This window comes from Vanacampus margaritifer, chromosome 20 (assembly GCF_051991255.1).
Source record: "Vanacampus margaritifer isolate UIUO_Vmar chromosome 20, RoL_Vmar_1.0, whole genome shotgun sequence".
NCBI lineage: Eukaryota > Metazoa > Chordata > Actinopteri > Syngnathiformes > Syngnathidae > Vanacampus > Vanacampus margaritifer.
The window spans coordinates 14,649,681-14,675,372 of NC_135451.1; the positions used below are offsets into that span (position 1 = coordinate 14,649,681).

A 25,692-nucleotide genomic window follows, 5' to 3' on the forward strand; every position below is an offset into this window, starting at 1 on the left:
GCTGGATTTTGTTTTCAAAACTCATATTCCACAAATGTAACATGACAATAACATATTATTGTCAAGAAATGTTTACGGTTGACTTCCACTTGAAGTCACGCAAACATAGCTCTGTTAGCATATAGCTACATTGATTTTTACGTTAGCCTTTTGAAGTTATGCGCCTTCTTCAAAACACCGAATAAGTTGACTGGACATATGCGAGCAGATATCAGCAAAAAGAAGGAAAGGATTGCTTACACACTACCCGCTTCTACCCCCACCTACACCACCACCTCATCCCGCGTGTCCTGATACCATCATCCATCTGCGGCGAGAGGATGCGAAAAATGGAGTGCCAGGAGGAAGAGGAGGAGGAATACGGCGCTTCCCTGAAATTTACTCTGAATGCGAATGACTCTGCTGTGACTGATAAAAACCTCAGGAGGGGGGGAAAAAAACGCAGCTTTTACGCACACATTGCCGCATTGTCATGGCGACATCTCAAGACAAACTTCCTACCTACCTAAGCCACGCCTTTGAAATGCAGATGGGCCAATCAGACGGCAGCACAGAGCGGGCGTCTCACATTTGTACCCCATGGTGATGACATCACCAGAAAAAGTTCTAGAAAATGCTCTAGAAACAGCTAGCGTTTCCAGAACATTATGGTTGAACTCCAAATCGTTCCGCTTTTGGTGCATTTCCATAATGTTTAGGTTGAACTCAGTTGTTCCACTTTAGGGCTGTTTCCAGAACATGTAGGTTGCTTTCCAAATTGTTCCACTTTGGGGGTTTTCTAGAATATTTTGATTGAACTTGAAATGGTTCCACTTTTGAGAGTGTTTCCAGAATATTTTGTTTGAACTCTAGATTGTTCCACTTTTGGGATGTTTCCAGAACATTTATTGAACTCGTAATTATTCCACTTATGGAGCATTTCCCAAACACTTCGGGTTAACTCCCAATTGTTCCACTTTTGGGTGTTTCCAGAGCATTTTAGTTGAACTCATAATTGTTCCACTTTTGGGACATTTCTAAAACACTTCTGATAATTGTTCCACTTTTTGAGGGTGTTTCCAGAACAGTTTAGTTGAACTCATAATTGTTCCACTTTTGGGGCATTTCTAAAACATTTTGGCTTAACTCCCAATTGTTCCACTTTTGGGTGTTTTCAGAACATTTTAGTTGAACTCATAATTGTTCCACTTTTGGGGCATTTCTAAAACACTTCTGATAATTGTTCCACTTTTTGAGGGTGTTTCCAGAACAGTTTAGTTGAACTCATAATTGTTCCACTTTTGGGGCATTTCTAGAACATTTTGGCTTAACTCCCAATTGTTCCACTTTTGGGTGTTTCCAGAACATTTTAGTTGAACTCATAATTGTTCCACTTTTGGGGCATTTCTAAAACACTTCTGATAATTGTTCCACTTTTTGAGGGTGTTTCCAGAACATTTTAGTTGAACTCATAATTGTTCCACTTTTGGGGCATTTCTAGAACATTTTGGCTTAACTCCCAATTGTTCCACTTTTGGGTGTTTCCAGAACATTTTAGTTGAACTCATAATTGTTCCACTTTTGGGGCATTTCTAAAACACTTCAGATAATTGTTCCACTTTTTGAGGGTGTTTCCAGAACATTTTAGTTGAACTCATAATTGTTCCACTTTTGGGGCATTTCTAGAACATTTTGGCTTAACTCCCAATTGTTCCACTTTTGGGTGTTTACAGAACATTTTAGTTGAACTCATAATTGTTCCACTTTTGGGGCATTTCTAAAACACTTCAGATAATTGTTCCACTTTTTGAGGGTGTTTCCAGAACATTCTATCTAGTTGAACTCATAATTGTTCCACTTTTGGGGCATTTCTAGAACATTTTGGCTTAACTCCCAATTGTTCCACTTTTGGGTGTTTACAGAACATTTTGGTTGAACTCCTAATTGGGTCGTTTCATAAAAATTTAGGGAGAAGTCCAAATTGTTCCACTTTAGTGTGTGTTTCCAGAATATTTTGGCATCCATAACATTTTGGTTGAATTCAGAATTGTTCCGTTTTTTGGGTTGGTTTCAAGACATTGTTGTTTCCACAACACTTTGATTAAAATCTAGATTGTTTGAGCATTTCCAGAACATTTTCATTTTCATTTAGGTCGAAGTCCAAATTATTCAAAATTTGGGACAACCCTAAAACATTTTCATTTCATTTTTTTTGCTCCCATAATTTCCCTGTGACTATAAATTCCATTTCCTTTTCTATAGCTGTCGTCACATTGTATGGTATATTTCTCCCAGAAAAATGACTTTTTGCCCATATTATTTCCTGTCACTACAATTTCCATTTCCTGTTCTACAGTTAACCCAGTTTCTGAGACTTTTTTTTTTTTTTTCACTAGAACATGTACGTTGAATTTCAAATCGTTCTACTTACGGAGCGTTTCCAGAACATGTTGGTTGAACTGAGGCGAAAAAGTGCCAAGTCAGCAAAGGAAGCTTTCTTTGCATGGCTGTTGATCCCCAGATAGAGTATAAAGTGTGCCGGAGTCATTTGAGAAGGCGGTATGACAGGATATACAGCAACGTCGCTATAACCATCGATTTGAACGGCTTTAAATATCCATCGATATCACAACCGCAGGGTTCAATTTCTCCCGGGAGGGCGACAGCCGGAATGGCCTCGCTGGCATGTACAAGTTGAGCATTTATTGGTTAGCTTAGCATCGCTCTCATGAATCTTTAAGCTGGCCCGAGTGCTTTTATTGCGCTGTACATAGTGTGGCGAGTGCAACGCACTCTGGTCAGCACATCCATCACATCCTGTTAGCAATTTTGTTTTTTGTTTTTTCATGGAAATGTTTCTGCACAATTTTATGACTAATTCTAGTGCAGATGTTGAAGGTGTAAAAAATAAATACATTCTTTATGAGGACTGGCCTGTGCAGTTATGATATTTTATGGACCCCGCATCAATTTATTAAAGCCGTTGACGCCGTGTTGTTGACACCAGGCCGCGTTGCCTGGCATGTTTGCACCCGAGAGAAGATGTTCATAAATATTTCATAAGAGTTTCCTGCTTGTGCACACAGACAAAATATTTTTCGGGTATCATTTGAATAATACAAAAAAAACATATTTATGGCTTTGAACGATATGTTTAGAAAAGTATTCAACTTTCATAATAAAGTTTTCCAGTGAGCTGGAAAGAAACATGACTGTAAGAAGATGAGTTGGATTATTGATTGAGCAAAGGTGCGGATTGCCACTTTAGCTTCTCACGCTAAGTAGTGATTTGTGTTGCTAACAGTGAAAGGCAAATTACGAACTGCAAAGGTAGGCAGCAGACGCATAACAGGGTCAGAGTCGGCCCATGAATTTATACCCCACTGGCACAGCTTATTGGATTTATTTTGTATGTGATATCGTCCTAACGCTGGTTAGGCAGACGGACTCTTCATTTTAAGTAAGTCATTTATTCTATCTCTTGCTGTCGCAAATTGTCACAGTTTCTAGGAATTAACTCAAGCGGATCCATTTTGTACTCTTTTTTTTTTTTGTTTCGGGTGCTTTATGAAGTCAATTGTGGTCCCTTTTGCTGCTTCGCTGTGGTTTTCTGGACAACTGCCTTGTTGAGTCCCTATTTCCAGTTTAAATCTTTGTGTACTTGCACCCCCCCCCCCCCCCCCCCGCCCAAATTCATAGCAAGCATTAGGCTAGATTAATCAGGGATGTGATTTTTCCGCTAATTCGTGGAATTCCGCTTTTTTTTATCTACCCCCCCAAAAAAAAATCCGTTTTTTTTTTATTTTTAGTAGTTCATTGTGTATGCACATGACTCCGACAGATAACATCTTCTGCTATAACAAAGACATTTGTGGTATGCTCTAATATGAGTTACTTTTCATTTGGTCATGATACAATTATTTGTTCATGAAATTTGAACCCCTCAACATTATTTATGTGTTAACTTAGTAATCACATTAGTTAGATATGATGATATTCTCAGTGATAGTTTTTAAAAGCAAAGGCAGTCCAATGTTTTTGAATGTGACTGATTTTGAGTTGACTAAAACTGCCATTTTATATGGGATAGTTCAATATACATTGAAAATTTATGCTGTTGTTTTGTCTATTTCTTTGTCATGTGAGTGCATTGAAAGTACTTAAAAACACGGAAAACGCATGAGCTCCGGGGGGCCTAGCTGGACCTAGCTGGGTGCCAGCGGCCCCCAGAACCCCCGGCTAAATTTTCAGATAATTTCACTTTGGTCAAATCACATCCCTGATTAATGAAGGGATCCGGGGTGGTCCATGAATTTACGGCGGTAATTCATTGGTTTAACAGTACTTTGTTAATGGGGGTCACCAAATGGCCAGATGATAAAATAGTACACACACACACACACACACGCGCAGGGATCGATGCACATTACCATAAGCCGTAATCGCCTGGATTGATTCTGCAGCAAAAAAAAATAAATAAAAAATAATCACCGCTGAGAAACGGCTTTCATTGATGCAACACAAATTGAGGACTTACCGAGAGTTGTCTTTCCAGTTGACTCCTGGCAAGGCAAAGGAGAGATCAGTTTAAGTTGACCCACACATTTTCCATCCTTGGAGGTAACATCAGAAAGCTCTACCAGGGTCAAAGTCATCCTGTATATTTGTCAGTTTTGAGAGGTTCTATAAGAAACGTAAACCGTGAATTGGCAGTGTCAGAGAAACGCAATGGTCAAAGTCAACACGCAAATTCGATGGTGTCTGTTGGAGAATCGGAGGCCCTAACAGCATGGCAGCAGGATCAGAGACGCGACATGTTCAAAGTTGACCCCGAGCCTCGGAGGTAGCATCAGAGGAACCGGATTGAATTCAACCGGCAAATTTAGTACCTTAGTCAAAGCTATCGCCTGAATTTTGTGACTTCTGATGTAGTATTAGCGGTATTACAAGGTCAAAGTTGACCAGCAAATTTCTCGGCTTCTGAAGGAAACAGGCTCAAAGTCCAGTCAATGACGGACGGCCATTTTGTTGACGATTGACAGGAAAGTTCTAAAAATTGACAAATTTGGCAGTGACGGAAGTAGTTTTTTTTTCATCCGTCAATGTACTCGTCAATCGGCCGATGACGGACGCCCACTTCGAATGACGGAAACATTGACGGACGCTCATTTTGTTGCGCGATCTCCGAATGACGGATTGACGGTTCGGCTTGAAATGTTGACGATTTTTGACGATGACGGAAGTGTGTCCCCCGACCGACTATTGCCGATTTGCCGAATGACGGACGCTCAAAATTCATTGACGCGCCCGCCTCTGAAATTTACAAACTTCTCAGGTTGCGTTCGAGGCTTATAAGTTGACATGCTAATTGATCATTTCTTTTGTACACCGCTCGGTTGTGTTCTGTATAAAAGTCATATAAATGCCGGATCAACTGTTCCGTCCGTCTGTGTGAAAGAAGGCCTTGAGAAGGACTTCTCAGACCAAGCGCTCTTCATCCTTTCAAGAGTTGCTAAGACAACGTCTTCACAAACTGATACCATAAAGCTTCTCACGGACAAAAAAACACTTTTCTTATCTTTAGATCCGTGGGAAAAGAATCCCAGCCAAGGCAGACAAAAGTATTATGAGGAACTTTTATTATTATCTGAGATTTTGGAACAGGGCAACTGGAGATAAACGCATTCTCAATGTGACTTTTAATTACTCGAATGTAAAAAAAAAACTTTTTACAACCAGCAGGTAGCACTGCTATATAATGCACATAGTCCAAAAATAGATTTGTGCCCTCCTTAGACTGTAATTTAAGTGTGATTATGATCACTATACGCTGCATTTATTTGAGCCTTAATGACTTATTTAGTTCCTTATTGAGGTCTTAGCTTAACAGGCACATTAATCCACATTTATATACAACACTTGGCATGTTTTATATTCATTTTGCATACAAGCGGGCTCATTGTCATTCCGCAGCGCGCCCGCGGCGCCATTCGTGCTCAGACCTTCACTCACTCTTTTGATTCACGTCGTTTATTTCGTGCCTCTTTTATTTTGTTTATGCAGATCTACTGTGCCCAATGGAAATCACCCGAGCCACTTCTGTACCTCAGCCATAATCTGTGATTTGAAGCACACTCCACGTCAACTCTAAACTTTATTTAGCTTTTGACATTGAGTATTATGTTGTTGTTGCGTTTAAGACATTTTCACTGAAGCAACCCCCTTCGCTCACGGATCTTTTATTGGATTTTGGCAGATTTTGCAAAGCCCACAGATTTTTGTGTTCTATTGCTATAAGAACATACCAAATGAAAGGTCTCTCGTCTTTCATCAGGGAAAAACTTTGTTTCCGTTTTGCACAATTAGCATTAGAATATAGTTAAGTTTCATCAAGATTCACATTCCGAGTGAAAACACTGACAAAAAGAGCTTGCTGCAACATGGCCCTGGCTGATCTCTTATACTCTGCTGCCACCTGCTGGCTGTTTTTTTTTTAAATAACTGCCATTGCTTTAAGCCACATCTTCATGTCAGAAGCTACATCAAAGCCTTCTGTATGCTCTCGCATCAAAATAAAAATAAACAAAAAAAAACGTGTAAACACGTTTTTGGGAGTGAAGGACAAAGTGTTTAAAAAAACGTTTTTACACGTTTTTGGGTTTGAAGGAGTTAATAACCATGATAGTGGATGACAGTTTTTAATCTGCAAATTGAGTTTGGAGGTACAGGTAGTATCAGAGGCATAACGTGGTTCAAGGTCGTTTGCAAAGCACAAGCATTAAATACCCTATGTCTGTTTTTCCGCAGATTCTGGCCATCATATCCATCCTGTTCATCGTCCTCTCCACCATCGCGCTGTCCCTCAACACTTTGCCAGACCTTCAGGAAAAGGACGAGTTTGGCAACGCCAACGACAACCCTCAGCTGGCGCACGTGGAGGCCGTTTGCATCGCCTGGTTCACGATGGAGTACCTGCTGCGCTTCCTCTCCTCGCCCCAAAAGTGGAAGTTCTTCAAGGGCCCGCTCAATGTCATCGACCTTCTGGCAATCCTGCCCTACTACGTCACCATTTTCCTGACCGAGTCCAACAAGAGCGTGCTCAAGTTCCAGAACGTGAGGCGCGTGGTGCAGATCTTCCGCATCATGAGGATACTGAGGATCCTCAAGTTGGCCAGGCACTCCACGGGGCTGCAATCGCTGGGGTTCACGTTGAGGCGGAGCTACAACGAGCTGGGGTTGCTCATTTTGTTCCTCGCCATGGGCATCATGATCTTCTCCAGCCTGGTCTTCTTTGCCGAGAAAGACGAAGACGCCACCAAGTTCACCAGTATCCCCGCCTCCTTCTGGTGGGCCACCATCACCATGACCACGGTGGGCTACGGGGACATTTATCCGCAGACGTTACCCGGAAAGATCGTCGGGGGGCTTTGCTGCATCGCGGGGGTGCTGGTCATCGCCCTGCCCATTCCCATCATCGTGAATAACTTCTCCGAGTTCTACAAGGAGCAGAAGAGGCAGGAGAAGGCCATCAAGAGGCGGGAGGCGTTGGAGAGGGCCAAGCGCAACGGCAGCATCGTCTCCATGAACCTCAAAGACGCCTTCGCCCGGAGTATGGAGCTTATGGACGTGGTGGTGGAGAAAGGCGAGGATAAAACCACCCTTGACAACCACCTGTCGCCCAACCGCTGGGGAGGCTCCACCAGGTCAGCATCCTCAGAAACCAATCTCAAGTCGCCGGATAAGAGGACCCTGGAGAACGCGGTGGCGGCGCCAAATTCCCCCCACAAGATGGCCACCACCGGAAGTCCGCGGTGGACCAGCAAATCCCCGCAGCACCTCAACGTCCAGAAGCTGGAGGAGCTCTACAACCAGATGACCAAGTCCCAGTCCTTCACCAACCTGCACACGGCGAGCTCCGTCAGCACGCTCAGCACCACCATCGCCGGCCCGGGCTCGCCGAAGAGGTCTCACAGCCCCGAAAGCACGCTGAAGGAAGAGCTGGAGATGAAGGAGGTGGATGGCGCCAAGACCCGACACCTCCAGGTGCCTTCGCCTCTCCACGTGACTTCGGATGGCGTTCCCAAAGACGACTTTTACCAACCCGTCGAACGGGGGGGCGGCTCGGAACTCCACATAGAGGAAGGTGAGAGTTTCAACAGCGCGGTGGAGAACATGCGCGGGAGCAACCCTCTCCGAATTAAAGTGGGCAAGACGTCCGCCGAGGGCCCGCCCACGCCGCCCAGCACCACGTCTCCCGGAGACATCAGCTCCAGCATCCTGGAGGAAGACTCGCCAGACGGGGAGACGTCGCCTCTCATGGCCAGCTCCGAAGCTCTCATCCAGGCCGCAGACGATGACGACGAGGCGGGGCAGCCCGGCCCGTTGGTGGACACCCCGCCCGGTGACGAGGGCCCGTCCTCGGACAACCGCCTGACGGAGGTGGCCGGCGCTACTGGCGTGCCCCGCTCGCCCAAGACCACGTCGCAAAACTGTAGCCAGGGCGACGGGGAGGCCGAGCCAAACGGACACAAAGCGGACAACCACATTTTCACGTCCGACATCCACCTGATACCCGGGGACAGCGGGCTCTCGCCCACCTGCGAGACCAGCATGTGACGATGAGATGTTCCTGCATGGCATGGCAAGTCCCTTTTACTCGTGTCCTCGTGTACTGCCCCGGCAAGAAACGCTGTCCAGGAGGAATCCGTTTTCCACCGGTGGAAACACTTTGCCCTTGTACATAAAAGACAACCTTCTTTTCAATTGCACAGATGAACTGATCTGTAAATAAGCATGCATTTCGAAAAAGGACAAGATTCATCTTTTACGGTGCTTTGTTTGCTGTGTAAATACTCGGACATGAAAGGCAACGACAATGCACGCGACGGGGGGAAAAAAAAAAAAAGGGACGGTAACGTTAGAAATGTGAAAAATGGGGCAGGACAACCATTGTAGCGACCTATTTATTAAAATTAACATATCATTCATTACCTTTTGTGTCAAATGCAAAGTGTCCCTGTGATGATCCTGTAATTTATGTGTCTGAATGTGTGTGCGTGCGTAAAAAAAAATGTCAAGTTTAAGTTCGGATATTCAATCGCCGAATGAATACGTTAGCAAAACAGCAATCACGGTGTTTGCAACAAAAAAAAAAAAAATCGATATTGAAATTGTAATGGACACATCAGGTTTTGGGGCACACTCGTTAGTTGTCTCGTAAGAATAACGGCTTATAAACACAAATAATGGAAATGGAAAATATTGAATAAGCTGAAGGATGTTAGCTGTAAAGCAAACATTTAGTCCCAAGTTCTTCACACAACAAAAACATCAGGACTTGTAGCCATACGCATCCTTTTATTGACAGAAACAAATCATGTACTCTCCAGCGTATTTACCTTTTAAAAGTTATCGTTACATTTTAAAAAAAAAAAAAAAAAAAAAAGCATATCGTTCAATAAAGTAGTTTTAGAGTGGTTGTAGGATTTTAATCGATTCTAATAATTCAACAGTAGGTTGAGAGCCATAAAAAGCAATTATCATGAAGACTATTTATAAACGACAAACGCTTATATGCTTTAAAATGTAAAATGAATCTAGTTTGGGAATTTGAGTATAAATATTCCGTCAGCTATCAATGGACCAAATCAAGCACACAGATAAAGCTTGTGTCTAATAAACTAGTATACGACATGTCATTTTAGCGGTGTAGCTATAGTTTTAAATAACCCTCCTGTTTATGTGACAGGTCGGACTGACCCAGTTGTTCTGCTTGGCTTAATAATGAAACATTAACAATTATTATTATTGGCACACACTCCCGCCCCCCCCCCTCCTTTTTTTTTTTATTTTTATTAACCCAGGAACTTCTGTTCCAGAGAAGCAAACATAACCAGGAGGGTTATATAAATGATATATATATTTATTTATTGTTGTCATCTTTTGTGTGTGTGTGTGTGTATGTCAATTTAATTTATTGTGTTGTTGTTGTTGTTTTGTTTACACTGACAGAGCGCATCTCTTGTTGCCTTTGAATTCCATTTTATGGCTGGAATATTTTTTGGGGACACGTGGCTGTGTGTTCAAAATGCATGTTTGTATTTGTATTTATTTTTTAATTTATTTCAGATTGTCCGTCCGTCTCTTGTCATGAATACACACAGTAGAAGAAAGAGAGAGAGGGGTGTGCAGAAAGTATCATATATATTGTATAATATGATGTATATTATATAATATATATAATATAATGCATCGACTACTGCAAAAAACTATGCAGGCCAAAAATTGTGGCATTTCATTTTCTTCTGTCTACCGGGGACTTGTACAGACAGACAAAAATGTATTTTTCCAATGTTCTATCTTTAATAGGAGGCAAAAATAGTATTACACAAACACGTCAAAAAGAATTTCACTTGCAATCGAAAATTTGGTGGTAATTCTATTTTTGCTTTTTTAAATACGGTATGGCTTGCATATGCAGGTGCATCGTCATATGTTCAGAAGTTCTACTCTAAAAGTGAAAATTGTTCATTTTTGTTATATTTCTTATTTATTCATGCACCTGCCATAAAATTCCCCCCAAAAAATTGTACTTAGCCCAATAACCACATTTTTATCTCATTCTCACAGCAAAATTCCGTAATCGACCAACAAAACATTGCTTTAAGAACAGCCCACTAGCTTGAAATGAAAATGACATGCTAACAGTTAGCATCAATATTTGTGGGGTTAGATAGTTTTAAGTAACATCTATTTGAACAAAATTGGTTAAAATGTATGTGTATGTACATTAGTCGGATAATATAGGAGTAATGACAGGCATTTGTGGTTTATTCTTTACAAAAAAATGGCTATTATTGCAGCATTTTACTGAGTCGCTTATAGTAGAAGTACTGTATTCTTCTTCTCTAGTATCTACACGACAGTATTATGCTGCCTCCCGGTGGCCAAGGCAGGAACATCAGCCGAAGCATCACAATGAAATCATTTGCACTATTAAAAGTTAATGAATCAATTTTTATGAATCTGTTTCACTTTTTGACTAGAACTACTGAAATGCGTTTATTCTGATTTATTGACTGTATATGTCCTGTCAGGCATCCAAATTCGGGACAAATAATGATTCAAAAACGGCCACACTCCATTTGAGTTTTTTTGAAGAGAATGATTCTATTTTTTCAAAAAAAAAAAAATGCAAATATACTGTATTTAAATATATCTATGTATCTAAAACTTCTAGAAAGAGAGATGCTGTACAGATAAAGTCTAATTTTATAGCAGAAATCAGGTCTTTATGTAACGGACGCAATTAACGCTATTGAGTTCTCAGGTTTTCTATAACTCTCTGGATGTTTTTTTGTCTTTTGCGTCTCCCTTCTTTTAACATCAAAGAAATCCACATCGATGTCTAACCGAACCGAGCACTTACGACCTCGCGGCGCACCCCCTCGGGAGGGTCAATCGATGGAGGGGTGGCTTTTGTGTTGCAGTTTTTCCATGTGTGGGATCCCCTTCAAGACAGTGGAGTAGCGTGGGCTGTCTTTTGTCCCTTTAGGGCCACCGGCATGTCATGTAGCAACCGCATCACTTTTGTGTCACACAAACGTCATGTAAACATCACCCCCCGCGAGAGGACATTTTCAGACATCGCTGCTGACAACTGCGGGTGCGAAACAAGAACATTTGAGATGTTTTTAAGGCGTCCATTGTTAATGAAATGCTGATTTTTAACTCATTCACTGCCATTGATGGCTATAGACGTCAAAAATTCATTTGAACTATTTCTATTAGTTTAACATATTTTTTCCACTTTTGTTAACAAGAGTGTAAAAACCTAGATTTTTTTATTGAACATTTAGAACAGATATAACATTTGTGATTAACCGTGAGTTAACTAGTGAAGTCAAGCGATTAATTATAATTAAAAATTGTAATCGCCTGGCAGCCCTAATTTTTAATAATATTTTCTTTTCTTTTCCAGGCGATTATTTTTTTTAAAATTGTAATTAATCACATGACTTCAATAATTAACTCACGATTAATCACAAATTTTACATCTGTTCTAAATGTTCAATAATTCGATTTTTTTTAGGTTTTCATACTCTTATTAGCAAAAGTGGAAAAATAATAGAAATAGTTCAAATTAATTTTTGACGTCTATAGCCGTCAATGGCAGTGAATGAGTTAAAAACGTAATTGAAACCATTTGTCTTAAGGTTTTGCGCACCTAAACACCAACATTTTCAGGGTGTGAAGCAAGATGAGTAAACCTAATTACGTGGCAAGTATTTTTTTTGTTTTATAAAATATTGTGCACCCAAAAAAATTATTATTATTTTTTTTTGTCCCTTTAGGGCCACTGTACCTTGGCCAGCCCACGCTACAGGCCTCTCACGGTGACATTACCATGAGTGATTATTATTGTACATAGCTTGTGTCTTTTATTTTCTCTGAGAGAATGGCTCCTGATCACAAACACACACACATACAGTTTCTGTATAAAGCGACATCTTTGTATGCATGTTGTAGTCCATAGGATGATGTGGCCGCAGAACACTTTGTTGTCGTGTCTCCATGTTCCCCCCACCAACACCAAGTCTATTAGTATATGCAGAATAACAAATAAATGTACATATAACAACTGGTGTTATATATCTATATATATATATTTATATAAATATATATATCTGTCTCTTTTTAACTCTTGGAATATGAACAAAACCACACCCGTCAAACATTGCCATTTGTAACGCGTGTGGTTATGAAAGGGCATAGAATAGCGCTAGCTATGCAAAACTAGCATTAACATTGTAAACATGTCGATGTAAACATGTTAGCAATTTTAACATATCACAAAATGTATAGGTTTGAAGTTTGATTTAAGAATAAATAAATAAATAAAACAAAAATTCAAAATCGGTGATAAACGTACCTGGTAAGCAGAAAGGAAGCCAATGTGACTTGATGGTGGCCTGATGATCGGAAGTGTTGTGCTGCCATCTAGTGGTGGGGGTCAGAAGCTCACACGTGTATCAAATTTTGCTCATACTGCAAGACAAATTGGTCAAGTGATGGCTCGCATCTCGAAAATTTGTCAAGGCTTTATATTAATTCCTTTATTTGTGTACTGCACGTTTAATTTTATTTCTTTATTAACCTTTTTTTTTAGTGTAAAAATAATTTACATTTTTATATCATTTATTTATTTTCGAATCTGCACTTAATTTTGGAGCATTTTCGATATATATATATGTATATATGCTTTTCAGATTTTTAAACAATCATATTTGATAACAATAGTAGAATAAAGTCATATGACAACAAGTGCTTAAAAAAAAAAAAAAAGTTGAACTATTGTAATGACTCAGCCGAGACTATGAGGGGCGCTACAGGTTTTGCACGTCTTCAACCAACCACAGCGGTTGACGTTTCCCGCTGAAAAACAAACAAGTCAAGTAGCTTCCAAAGGAACCCTCGGATGAGAGAACACCAACATGGAGCAACAAGAAGCCAGCTGCAACAACGACAAAACAACAACGACCGAGGGTGATTATAACATCAGCCAGCTCACCGCTGTGGCCTCCAAGTGGATTCTGGACTTCCTTTTTGCAGCCATTTGTCGTCGTTTTAAGGAGAGGAATCACGATGCCTTCAATGACGCCATCTCGACTTATGAAAGTAAGTTGTCGTTCAAGTCACACTACTTCATCTGGTTTTTCATTTGACTTTCTTAATACAAATGCACCACAAGAAATGTATTTAATCTTGTGAATGGTACGCCTAACTTGTCTGTAAACGGTGCCGACAAGTTACAACGGCACAGTTTTCCCATGACCTAAAGTTTCGTGAGGGGACTTTTTTTTTTCACTTTTCAAACAACCAAAAGCAGCAGTGGGCATATTATTAATTATAATGCCTTCTATCGTGTTGTTAAGGCAGAGAAAGTGGGCACAATTTGTTATTTTGACTACAATGTCTACAAAGTCCGTTTTACTACAAGTCCCATAATACACCGCGGCTTCCCTCATTCGTCTTTAAAGGGATCGCGTACATGTGGTTATTTTTCACGATAAAATGCGCTTTAAATGTTTCTATGCCTTTCTGTGACTTCTTTCATCTAATGAACTTTAGTTTTAAGGCGTAAAAAAAAAAAGTATCCTCTATGGAATTGCTACACCCCAGTTCTTGGAACGTTTATAGGTGATATTCATATTGTTTCTTTTTTAATAATTCCTAGACGAGATTAAATTCAATTGCGGATACTTTTTCCCTGACGGGACCTCGTCTAGGAATTCCTAATATGTCCAAATCTAATTTTGATCGACTTAACTTGTCTTAGAGCATTTAATACAACAAATAGGAAATACAAACGCTAAGGCCCCACCTAATCAGATAATGGGTTCTAAATCTGTGTCAGTGCTTTTTTTACCAGGGAGAGTTGCCTATTCTAAAACCTACGTGTGTCATTGTGATTGCGTTATTATTTAGTGTCATCAATTTAATCAAAACAGCTAACCTAACCTGGTGAGTGACGTGGGTGTCAGCGAATCAGTGTGTAGATTTGACTCGCGGTAACGGGCTAACCTGTTAGGCAGTGTGGCGTGCTGAGTGACGCCGTTAGTTGCGGGCATCGACGGGTCACATGTATGACCAAATTCTCACTACTTTAACATATAATCGGAATACTTTATTATAATTTTAAAAAGCTTTTTTTTTTTTCCTCTCTCTCTCCCTCAGCCATTTCTCAAACGCCCTTACTCGAAGGAGGAATCTCAGAAGAGAAAACCCTAATCTGCGCCTTCCTCGCCCGAGTCATGCAAGGAAAACAGTTGGGTAAGACCACCCCACCCCCCCCCCCCCCCCCCCGCCATCGACTCGGTGCCACGGACATCGCGACCTTTCATTTGTGTTCATCGCCTTTTTCTCGCCGCCCTCCAGACACCCGATTTGATGACGACGACGGCGTGATGCCTCTGATGTCTGCGGCCATGCTTTGGCTTCACCTCAAAGATGTCGTGGCGGATGAAGGCTTGTTTGAAAACGTCACGGTTCACCTGATCATACAGGTAGGTGATTTTGAAACGGGCCGGTGACTTAAAACCATATTTGTTCTTTTTAACCCATCAAGAAGAAGCGAAAAATGATGTGTTCATTTCATTCGATTTTTAAGATTTTGGGACGTCACATAAATCTTAAAAACAGGAATTATTTTTTTTTTACAAGAATTAAAATGGACTCCCCACCACTGTTGCCTTCAAGTCCCGATGTCTTGTCTGGATTCCGCAGTTTCACGTCACGCGGTGTCTTTTCTCAGTCCGTAGCCGTGTGCTTGGAGAAAGGCCAACGAACGCTGGCGTCCGGCGCGCTCAAGTGGTTCGAAGAGCACATCGAATATTCGCAAAAAGTGGGAGCCAAGCTCTCCGCCATCGTGGCGCAGATGGACACCTACCACCCGTTCCTCACCGTCTTCAGCTTCGAGCGGCTGCTGGAGTTGGCGCAGACTTTCGTGGACGCCTTCCTGGCCAAGCATCCATCCGACTTCCTTTTCAAGGTATGCGCGCCGACTTGTGTCACTTTTCCGCCACTTTCAATCTCGCACAGCGGCCCAGATTGGATGAGAACTGTCGGCCTGTTCATTCTAAATTGATATAATAGTGAACGCAATAGGGGTGAAAGGGCAGATGTGGATTAAGGCACAGAGGAAACAAGCTAACAAAGCTAAAGGGTAAATACTTAAATATTATTTGCCACTGAAATAGTGTGATTTGACTCTTTTTTTTTTTTTTTAACTTGTATCTGCACAATTTTTTTATTCAAATAGAGTAAAAACACACTTTCCTTTGTATTTTCTGCCATCTAGATTTAATGCTTTTATTTTAATTGAGAAAAATCTGGGTTTATTTTGAAATGAGGGGGAAACACATTTGTATATTATTCCCTATAAATGAAGTCTTTTTTTCCTTGTATATATTAATTTATTAGAAAAACCTGAAGACGTTACTTAGTGTAATTTATTTTAATTAAACAATAAGGAAAATTAAAAAGAGAACACTTTCCTTTATATTGTACCATTAAAATAAAAGACAAATTGTCACTTTTATTGTTACTCTAACAGCACATTTTTTCCTTCTTTTTTTTTAAAAAAACAAAATGGAGGGAATGACCTTGGTATGACCTTTTAAAGTAGCTCATCATGTTTTTATTTTATTAAAATATTTCCAAATGGTTATTTAGGTGCACATAAAAAAAAAATGTATTTTACTTTTTATGTTTGAAACGTACCTCATCCCCAATTTCCACAACAGAACAGAACTTATTATTCGAGTCCCTACTGGTCATCCTAACGCGTCATTCTTGAGGATGTATTGAAATGCCATCTTGACCGCTGTTCATTTGGTTTGGAAGGGCAGCCAAGCCAGCCGCACCCAACATGGCCACCCCCCCCCCCCCACCACCTTTGGGATCAGGGCAAATGCGTCGCTTTTTCATTTTTATCATCGGGGTGGCGAATGTTTTTCCATAATTGAGAAAGGACCGAGGTCGAGCGTTTTAAGTGGCTGGCCTCATTTGGCGCCGCCCCCAACACATTTCATGTCAAAGTTAATTGGTTCGGAAAATGTAATATGAAGAGAGATCATTTATTTATATTGCGTGTGTCCTAACTCTCAGGAAGCCATCAAGGTGGTCCAGTCGTCCCAAAGCGTTGACGCTGCGGACGTCGCGGCAACAGAGGACGCGTCTCTCTTGGAGAAGTCGGACCGCGCAAGATTGGAGAAAGAGTAGGAAACATTCGGTCGTGTCCACCCGACAAACAAAGTCTCTCGAGATTGAACAGGAAATAATGCAACTTAACATTTTTTCACCCAAAATTTTGTGTCATCAATGGACTAAGACAATTTCATTGTTCTTCAAAAGGTCATCACGCCCGTGTTTGTAGACCTTGCAGGAAGAAGGAACGTTGTGTTTTCATAAACATGGCAACCGAACCCGTGTGTTTACATAACAGTGGATGTTTGGAAAATATTCAATTCTGAGGCAAACCGCAATTCCTGGAATGTCTCCTGAAGAAGTTGTCATTGCCATATAAATCACCAAGATATTAACTCTTTGACTGCCAAAAACGTTAAATAACGTTTCGTAAAATCCTATGGAGGAGTGCCAAAGACGTTAAAAGACGTTTTTTTTTTCAAAACAGAGGTGAAACTAACCATTTTCTATTGTTGATTACTGAAAAACTGAATAAGGTAGATACAAACTTTTTTTTTTCTGATGAAAGATGAGAGTCCAATCTTTCATTTGGTAGTATGTGTGTTTCCATAGTCCAAACACATAATTTTCTGTGGGCCTTGAAAGGTCAGTCAAAAATGCTTAAATCGGCTGGCACCCACGGCATCCCTTTTCTGAAAACGTCTGGCAGTCAAAGAGTTAAATCCCTCAGATTTTATTTTGCTCATAAATCTTCAAATCATTCTCCTGCAAAATGACCAAAAAAAAAAAAGGGAGTTATCCCACTTTAGTCGTTCTCGGGGGCTCAATGAAATCTTCCATGAACTGAACCACAAGCGGCTGCATTACCTTTAAAAGTCCGATGCGTTGTGTTTGTTTGTGTTGTTTTGTAAAAAATGTTGCCTTTTCACACTCTTATAGAACAAAACCGAATCTTAAAGTGACAGTTGGCAAGAATCCGTGCGTCTCCCTCCGATGGCAATCAGCGAACGGTGAGTTCCCGTTTGAAACTTTCTTCACCACTCCCATGACCTCAAATTTTTGTCGACAGAGTTGTTGTCCTCGGACGTGTCTGCGGCTGCGGACGAGCAAAGCGTGGACGATTCGGAGGACGCCGCTCTCTCCCAGGACGGGTCGCTCAAGAATGACGTCAAGTACGTACGGCGTTTGGATGCACGGTTGTTTAATGCATTCAAATTAAAGAGGACCGTGATCCAATCAGAGCGGAGCTTATCTACATATTGAATATTAATGAGACAGTCAAACTTTTCATCTGATGTCTTACATCTAAGTACATAAATCGAAAATAGTCAAAGTGAAACTAGTCTCCCTTTTTTTTTTTTAACACAGTATAAAAAGCAGAGGAAGCTGGAAAGTGTTTGCAGTGTGATACTGCCACCTAGTGGCATTTTATAAGCTAGTCCGGAATTTATAATTCGTCATAATCCCATGTTTTCTTGTTGACATTACTCATTAAAAAAAAAAAAAAAAAAACACACAGTTGATTGATACATACACACGTGTGCATAAAGTACTTTATTCCTCCCATGAATTAAATAAAATTGTCATAGCAGCGATATTCACATCGACACTGGTATTAATTATATCAAAACAAGTACAAATACAAAAAGTGTCATTAAGAAATTTAAATGTAATAATTATTATATTGACAGTGATATAAAATATAATAATGATGTACACCTTTTTTTTTTTTTTTTTTTTCTCCCAGACAAAGTAAACTTCGCTCCACAAAAAGCGGCCACGCCTCCGGCCGAAGATTGTACTCCAATAGTAGGTTTAGTTCGTCCTTTTTATTGGATCTTTTTTTTTTTTTTTTTTTTTTGAAAAAAAATATTAATAAGCAGTACATGAATAGATTCATCACAGCTGGACACATCGCCGTATCCCGCGGCCGACCGCAAAGCAAAGACGGCACCTTGGGTCAGTAAAACCCGATGATGCCAATTCTCACTGTTGATGTATTTTTTGACAAATCGTCAACTATTTCCTTTTCTGCCTTCGTAGAACGTCCGCTTGTCCGGTGACAAGACCGACCAATCAGGGGAGAGCACTATCAAGTATGAGAATTTATTGACCTAAACTGTTCTGTATCCATGACCCGGATGTGTTATTGCTATTCATGAACAGAAACGCAGCAGGAGAGTTTATATTTAGTAACAATAAAACCCACTTTATTTTTATTTTATTTTATAACCCCTTACAGGTCAAAACGCACACTTTTGTCTGCTCAAACAAAACCGTGGGAGCCGGACGGTGGCATGCAGCCTCAAGTGAAAGGTATTCTGTGTGTGTGTGTGTGTGTATACACTTGTGTACATGTTATACTATCATTCCATTAAAAATGAAATCATTATTTTCCAGATGTAAACAATGCCGTCGTCAGGCCGAAGAAGACTCATCAGGTTGGTTTCGACCAAACAAAGACCGGCCGTCGATCTTTTAGGCGCTCTCGTTTATCGTTTTTTTTTTTTTTCTTTCTTTGCTTTTGCAGAAATGGACGTCAACGCTGGACGTGAGACTGGTGCGGGGCGTCCGCCGTCACGGCAAAGGCAAGTGGCTTTGCATCCTGCAGGATTACGACTTTGAAGGCCGCACTGGCACGATGCTCAAGGACCGCTGGAGGATTCTGGAGAAGACCCACAAAGTGGACTAAGAAGACGAAAGGGCGGTTCGCTTTATCTTCTATAGTTAATTGGGTGATGTTGTTCGGATTGTGTGCCACTAGAGGGCATAATTTGTCCACTGAAAAATATTAACGTTGTGCACTGTTGCGCATTGAATTTGTAGGAATTACACTTTGTATACGGCCTGTTCTCATGAAAATTGTTTTTTTCACTGTAATTAGTAGGACTTGAAAAGTCAATGTTGACTCCATGTGGCAAATATATACATGCAGAGTGCTTACATTTGAGATTTTGTGTGCAATTTTTTTCATGACAACCCCCCGTCTGTTGTCATTTCATGATCCGGAACAGTGGAAGCACGTAATTATAACAAAAAAAAAAAATAAACAATAGAAGTAGGTGTAATATAATTTAAAAAATAATATTTTAAATAATTTTACAGAGTCTGAGAGTCAGAGCCTTTTGGCAGAAGTCATCCGAGGGGGCCATTTTGTCATTGCCATATTGTTTTTAAATGATGGGCTTTTTTATAACAGTCTTAGTATGTTGCCCCCCCCCCCCCCGCCCCCGCCTTCGGGTCAGATGAAGACGAAGCTGTGCTGCGGTGGACAGTTGCACTGTTGCGTTTTACGGATCCTCCTCCACGTGCCGCTGCACCGGGGGTTGCCCACCGCCTGCCACTGCAGCACAGAATCCCTGCAACCAAAACAAACGTTGAATATGCTTGCAACTCAACTTTCTTGTTAGGTTACAGAATCATGAGACAAATCCTGTTTTGGAGGTCTACTGACATATGGGAAAAGGTGTAAATACTTTTAATTTTACGTTTAATTATTTAGTATTTTTTTATTTATTTGCAAAAATCTAATTTGAATTAATTTTTTAAATTTTAATTATTTTTAAAAAATTATTAAATTTTTTCTAGTTTTTTTTTCAATTTTGAAATAAGGCTAGGCTAAAATGTGGTAAAAGCCCTTTGAATGTTTTCCAGATCCACAAGTTATCGGCCATGACATTGACACCAACCTGTCTGTGTCCTGGCCGTCTCCTTGGCAACCACCGACGCGGTTGCGCATGGCAGGCGGCTGGCACGCCACGCACACCGTGAAACCTTCGGTGACGTAGCGCATCCAGTGCGTGTGCGGCCGGTTCTCCACTGCACAGTGAGGGGAGCGCGACTCCAGGGAGAATTCCACGCAAAACCTGAGGGAAAACAAGATAGGGGGTTTGTTTTGATGAGAAGGAGAACTAGTCCTGGTCCTAGTAAAGATGTAGAGTTGGGACACTTGCACAGTGAAAGCGTAGCTAGCTTCTCACGCTAGCTACTAGCTTTGTTAGATTTGAATAGGGGTCATCTGTGACCAGTTTTACAATTTGTCCATCATGAATCCATCTTTTTGAGAGGAATAAATGCGAAATGCTGTGTTAGCTTTCCATGCTAACTATTTAGCAGTGGACTGGTTTGCCGCCCTGCGCTACTCACTAGGGATGAAAAGGTCGACTGGAAATGGTCTCCTTGTGAGCAAACAATCCCACTGTTGTGGTTACTCACCCTGCATCCAAAGGGCTCCCGTAGGTGTCTCTCTTGGGCCTCCCCTTGCCAAACTCCAGACTGGTGATAAATGCGGGCCCTGATAACAAAAAGAGTCAATCATTACAGTGCACTCAAGGGTCACACAAACACAATTTGCGCTCACCTGTGTGCAGTCCGCACGGGGTTCCCTGGCGGTCTCTGTAGTCCATGCAGCCGGCCCGCTCCTCCAGGGCCGGACAGGGCTCACCGCCATTGGCGGGCGGCTCGGCGATGTGTCGCACCCGCGTACGCCACGAGGGTCGGCACGGCTCCACGCAGCCGCTCCAGAAGCTCCAAGCTTTCACTGAACATGCCTGAGCTGGAGTTGGGGGGTATTGGGTCAATGCAGTAAATGAGAGAGCTTTGATTTGACCGCAGCATTAATGGGTTACGTTAGCCGGCTAAGCTATAAATAACCCAACAAGTGGCAATTTGTTATGACCGACAAAATGTATAGAAACGGAATAGCTGATTTTTTTTTCATTTGTTAGCATGGTTAGCTGAGTAGCATGCTAATAGGTAGAAGCTAACTCTAAAAGTTAGAAAGTAACCCCAATAATTTTTTTGGGACAATAATATATTCTATGCAGCCCCACTGGTCTGAATGTGGTATTCTGGTTAATATTGCGTTAGTGGAATATTTCTGAAGCTAAGCTGTGATTGGTTGTTCAATGTTGCGCAGGTGTAAGGTAACAACCAATCAGAGCTCAGCTTCAGAAAACAGCTGAGCTGTGAGCAACATTGATGTCATCTTCAGTTGACAGCAAGTGGCAAAATGGTTGACCCCTGAGATGGATAAATATATTTTTTTTTTTTTTCCACAAACGTAATATAATCAGAATGTCATGTTTAGACTAGTGAGGTCACATATAACATTTTATTAGGAAATGTTTAAGGTTGACTTCCATTTTAAGCTGGAAAACCAAATAAACAAGAAGTCATTTGCTTTTTCTGTTAATGAGAGAGGATTGAGACATTCAATCTATTGTCAGCAAAAATGAACCTCATCTTGAAATACTTCCTGTTTTCACTCTTGCTCATTCAGATTTACAGTAGTGTGCCACCATCTCGTGACAGTGAAATTACATCCTAAATAAACTATAAAATTGAGTTAAAACAGTCCGCAAAATAGCAGGACCGCAAACCCAGAACCCGCTATTGACTGAACTCGATTGTCTCCCAACAACTTGTTCTACCTCATGGATGACGCACGCACGCACCCCTGCACTGTAATATCTTAAACTGATCGACTTAATCGCATTCTTCAAATACTTGTCGTTCTCCCCTACGGCTCAGCCCAGCTGGGCAAACACTTCCACCTCCGTGAGATATTTCCACAGCAGATAAGCGTGTGTGCGTCTTATCATTTTTCTTAGGAGACGAGTGCTTATCTCAACAGTGTGGCAAAAGAGGTCCAAAAGTACCTGCCGGCGCTCACCTGGGCAGTGCGAGAAGTAGTCGAAGCAGCAATCCCGCGTCGTGGCGCAGCCGCCGTCACAGTGGCACGTCCCGTAGACGCGGTCCATCCTCCAGTCAGTGGAGGTGCAACCCATGTCCCGACCGCTGCAGCATTTTCCCAGGCAGCCTGCGGAAACCAGGCGGCGCTGTCCCACGGTGGCCAAAAGCAGCAAAACGTAGGCAATCTCCATTTTGACGGGGGAAGGATTGTCAATTGGGGACAAGTTCCAATCGTGGCAACTCCATGTGCCCGCCGCCGCGTCTCCCGCCGCACCTCTCTGGCGTCTGAGTGGACTCGGAGAGGGAGGAGGAGGGTGGTTTGTTTTTCCCCGCACCCCCTCCTCCTCTTCTGCTTCCTTGCATCACGCCCCCGCCACAATCACCACACCGGCGACGGTATTCGGGCCACCCCAGAAGTCCCTGAGAAGAAAAGGAGGAATGTGAGTGCTTGGATGTTCTCCATGAGTGTGCGAGTGCCAAGTGTTGTCCAAAAAAAAAAAAAAAAAAAAGGACTGACAGGTTTTGTTTCTATTTATCTGAGTGCTTTTTGAAAATGCTATTGTTCAAGCTCTTATCACTTGGTCTGCCTTTTCCCCCAACAGACTTCACTTGTGGTCGTTTATTGCTTCCAAGATGAGATGCTTGACCATGTGGCGTTCTACATTGTACAAATGAGGCCTCTTGGAGGGAGCGTTGGGCTATAGAAGGAGCAGCAGACGATTGTAATGACTTCTGCGTGATGCTCCCGGGAGGTCAAGCGACAGTAATAACCTTCATCTCCACCATGATCATCATCATCACCGGGTGAGACTGACGCGTCTGCATGACCTCACAAATATGTTGGGTATCCTCCGTTTTGTTGGGAAGAGCCGTCGCCCCAATATAGTGAACGAACTTAAAACAATTTATCAAAAATGAGACTTAAAGATGTTCAATGCCACTTGCAGTTTATGTTTACTGTCAAACTAAATTTAGCAAAGACAATTACACTTGACAACTGCCTAAAGAAAGACACCATTAGCATAATGCTAACATAAAATAGAAAACGCCATCGACATGCTAATTATTAGCAGAACAATTATACTTGACAACTGCCAAAAGAAAGACTCCATTAGCATAATGCTAACATAAAATAGAAAACGCTATTCACATGCTAATTATTAGCAGAACAATAACACTTAACAACTGCCAAAAGAAAGACCCCGCTAGCTTAATGCTAACATTAAATAGAAAACGCCATTGACATGCTAATTATTAGCTGTATTAGTCGCGGTTTTACAACGCTTTAACAGATACAGTATAAAAACGCAATGGGGCAACTCAAGTAAAAAAACAGATACCGGGAAATGTTGCTTTCCACTGAAGGTAGGTAACCACGCAATCAGTGTTTTCCGACACGCCTTCCTTTTAACGTGCAAGTACCTGAGCGCGGTCCTCCATCACTGCTGACAAATACTCTTGTGGGCGGTTTCCTGTCCCGGGTGTCAAGGTGACGTCCATATGGGGAATGTAAACGGCGGCCGTCTCCGTGGTGATGCCCGACCCCGGTTGCCATGACTTCCAGTCGATTTGTTGGCAAAAACCGGCCGTCTCGCTGGAAATGAGCTCAAACCCATCCTGTCTTTGACCCGGTAGTAGCTTTGACGCTAAAGGGATTCGTTTTAGGCTTTTGTGGAGGATTGGGGTAATATTTGTTTGGTTAATGGTTACATTCGGATTCTGATAAGGTTTCGGTTTCCGTATTTTAGCAAGTGCCCCCATAAAGGGTGACTCAACAAAAAGTCAGGTGACTGGAAAAACAGGACAAGCCGTGGATCAGTAGAGTGCAGAATGGATGACAAGATTAATTTAAAGCAACAGTACCTTTAATGCAGAATTACAAGACACGCAACATGAGCAATCACATTTGTTTCTGCACCGACAATGCGTGTTTTGTCCTCACGTCCACCCAAACAACAGGTGACCTCAAACGAGGCGTGCTAATTGCCCCGACTGGGCCGAGTCTTCCCCGGCCCAGACCCCCAACCCCCCGTCGTCGTTCCGCCTAATGAGCAGCTCTCAGGCGGCGTGTCATGAATCGTCGCTTTTGTTCGCCGCCTGCCCATTCATGTCCTTGCCGCTTCCTGCCCGCCGGCCGCCATGTTGACGCGTGTTCCATTCCCGAGGTCTCGCCTCAGACCGTGACACATGAGTCACTCTTTATGGATGTTGGACTTGGCTTCTGTCGCCACGATGCAATTAGCGGGCAGATATACCACAAATATATTGTTGTAGTACCTTCATCATGTCAAGACTCTCACCCGGTGTCAATATTGAGCAAATTGGTAGAGTGACAGTTTTGGGGCATTTAAATATTGAGTACAAATGTGGACCGCTATGTTAGCATCTTGCACTAGCCGCTACATGCAAACAATTTGTTTGTCTTACGGTTGGTGTTTCGTTGTGAGGAAAGTCACCTGGTAGGAACTGTAAAAAAATAAAAATAAAAGTCTGCAAACATTGTAATGCGATATCATGTGATATGACAGCGGTCACAGCTGTGTGGATGCCCCCCCCCCCCCCACCCCACCCTTCTTTATTGGTTTCTACTGAAGCATCCGGTTTCTGTTGACACGGCTTTCTTGTCGTCTCCAGCAGAAACTGACTTGATAGCAGGTTGAAAAGAAAATATTACTTGACTGAACAAATGTAGATGAAATGAGACAATACTTCTTTCAGGGCTCACAGTGCTTTTTTTATAAGTGCAGAAAAATAACAATTTGGTCACAAAAATGGACATTTGCACTCGGGCTCATTGAACAAAACAAAACAGCAGGGTATTAAATACAGTAGTAGGAACAGTTTTACACATTGATTGATTGTTAAGTCTGCTGTGGATTAATCGTGTCTTGAGGCAGAATTCACCCGGGATTCTGTTACGAACCATTTCAAACGGTTAAGTGGAAATACACTTTTGCCATCTAAAACAGGATACAAATATTTTTAAAAGCCTATTTTGTAATCCAATCCACTCATGGGGACATCATGTAACATATTTGTTTTGACCTGGAGCAAAAAAAAAAGTAGTTATCTTGTAGAAAAAGGCAAATAGATTTTTATTTTTTACAGCTGTTCAGTAAATATGAGTATTACATCAATAAATAAAGTGATGCACGTCAGAGTTGACCTCCAGCTGTCAGCCTATAACAATCTCTTATCAGTTCTTGCGAAAAACAACAAGAGCAACACATTCAGTGCAAAAAAATGACCTTTTTCTACCAACGTCCTTCATTTTGTGGGGACTAAAAGGCTCGAAGGCACTCACTGACCATT

At 41.7% G+C, this 25,692-nt stretch overlaps 3 protein-coding genes across 10 annotated transcripts in view; 2 read left to right on the forward strand and 1 right to left on the reverse strand.

The window, feature by feature from the left end:
* Positions 1–12,619, forward strand: part of kcnb2b (potassium voltage-gated channel subfamily B member 2b) — a 103,903-nt gene extending 91,284 nt beyond the window's left edge. For all 6 annotated transcript variants that reach the window (XM_077554046.1, XM_077554045.1, XM_077554051.1 and 3 more), the window contains one exon: positions 6,787–12,619. In XM_077554046.1, coding sequence (XP_077410172.1) covers positions 6,787–8,595 — 1,809 coding nt within the window. In that variant the 3' untranslated portion in view covers positions 8,596–12,619. The remainder of the gene's footprint in view (positions 1–6,786) is intronic.
* A 789-nt stretch (positions 12,620–13,408) lies between these two features.
* Positions 13,409–19,631, forward strand: terf1 (telomeric repeat binding factor (NIMA-interacting) 1). Its single transcript, XM_077554198.1, has 13 exons — positions 13,409–13,656; positions 14,716–14,811; positions 14,917–15,044; positions 15,293–15,529; positions 16,648–16,757; positions 17,626–17,696; positions 17,756–17,858; positions 18,434–18,495; positions 18,581–18,645; positions 18,730–18,782; positions 18,929–19,002; positions 19,087–19,127; positions 19,217–19,631. The coding sequence occupies exons 1-13, from the start codon at positions 13,473–13,475 to the stop codon at positions 19,376–19,378; spliced, it is 1,386 nt and encodes a 461-aa protein (XP_077410324.1). The 5' UTR covers positions 13,409–13,472; the 3' UTR covers positions 19,379–19,631.
* Positions 19,632–19,698: 67 nt separating this feature from the next.
* On the reverse strand, positions 19,699–24,926 carry sbspon (somatomedin B and thrombospondin type 1 domain containing). Of its 3 annotated transcripts, none has more exons than XM_077554201.1 (6): positions 24,244–24,926; positions 22,361–22,800; positions 21,047–21,241; positions 20,902–20,980; positions 20,376–20,552; positions 19,699–20,045 (listed from the first exon to the last, which is right to left on the reverse strand). In XM_077554201.1, exons 2-6 carry the CDS (start codon positions 22,569–22,571, stop codon positions 19,928–19,930), a joined length of 780 nt encoding a protein of 259 aa, XP_077410327.1. In that variant the 5' UTR covers positions 22,572–22,800; positions 24,244–24,926; the 3' UTR covers positions 19,699–19,927. The 3 variants fall into 3 exon arrangements, with proteins under 3 accessions (XP_077410327.1, XP_077410326.1, XP_077410325.1); XM_077554200.1 differs by lacking the exon at positions 24,244–24,926 and adding an exon at positions 23,803–24,190; XM_077554199.1 differs by lacking the exon at positions 24,244–24,926 and adding an exon at positions 23,721–24,190.
* Between the last annotated feature and the right edge of the window lie 766 nt (positions 24,927–25,692).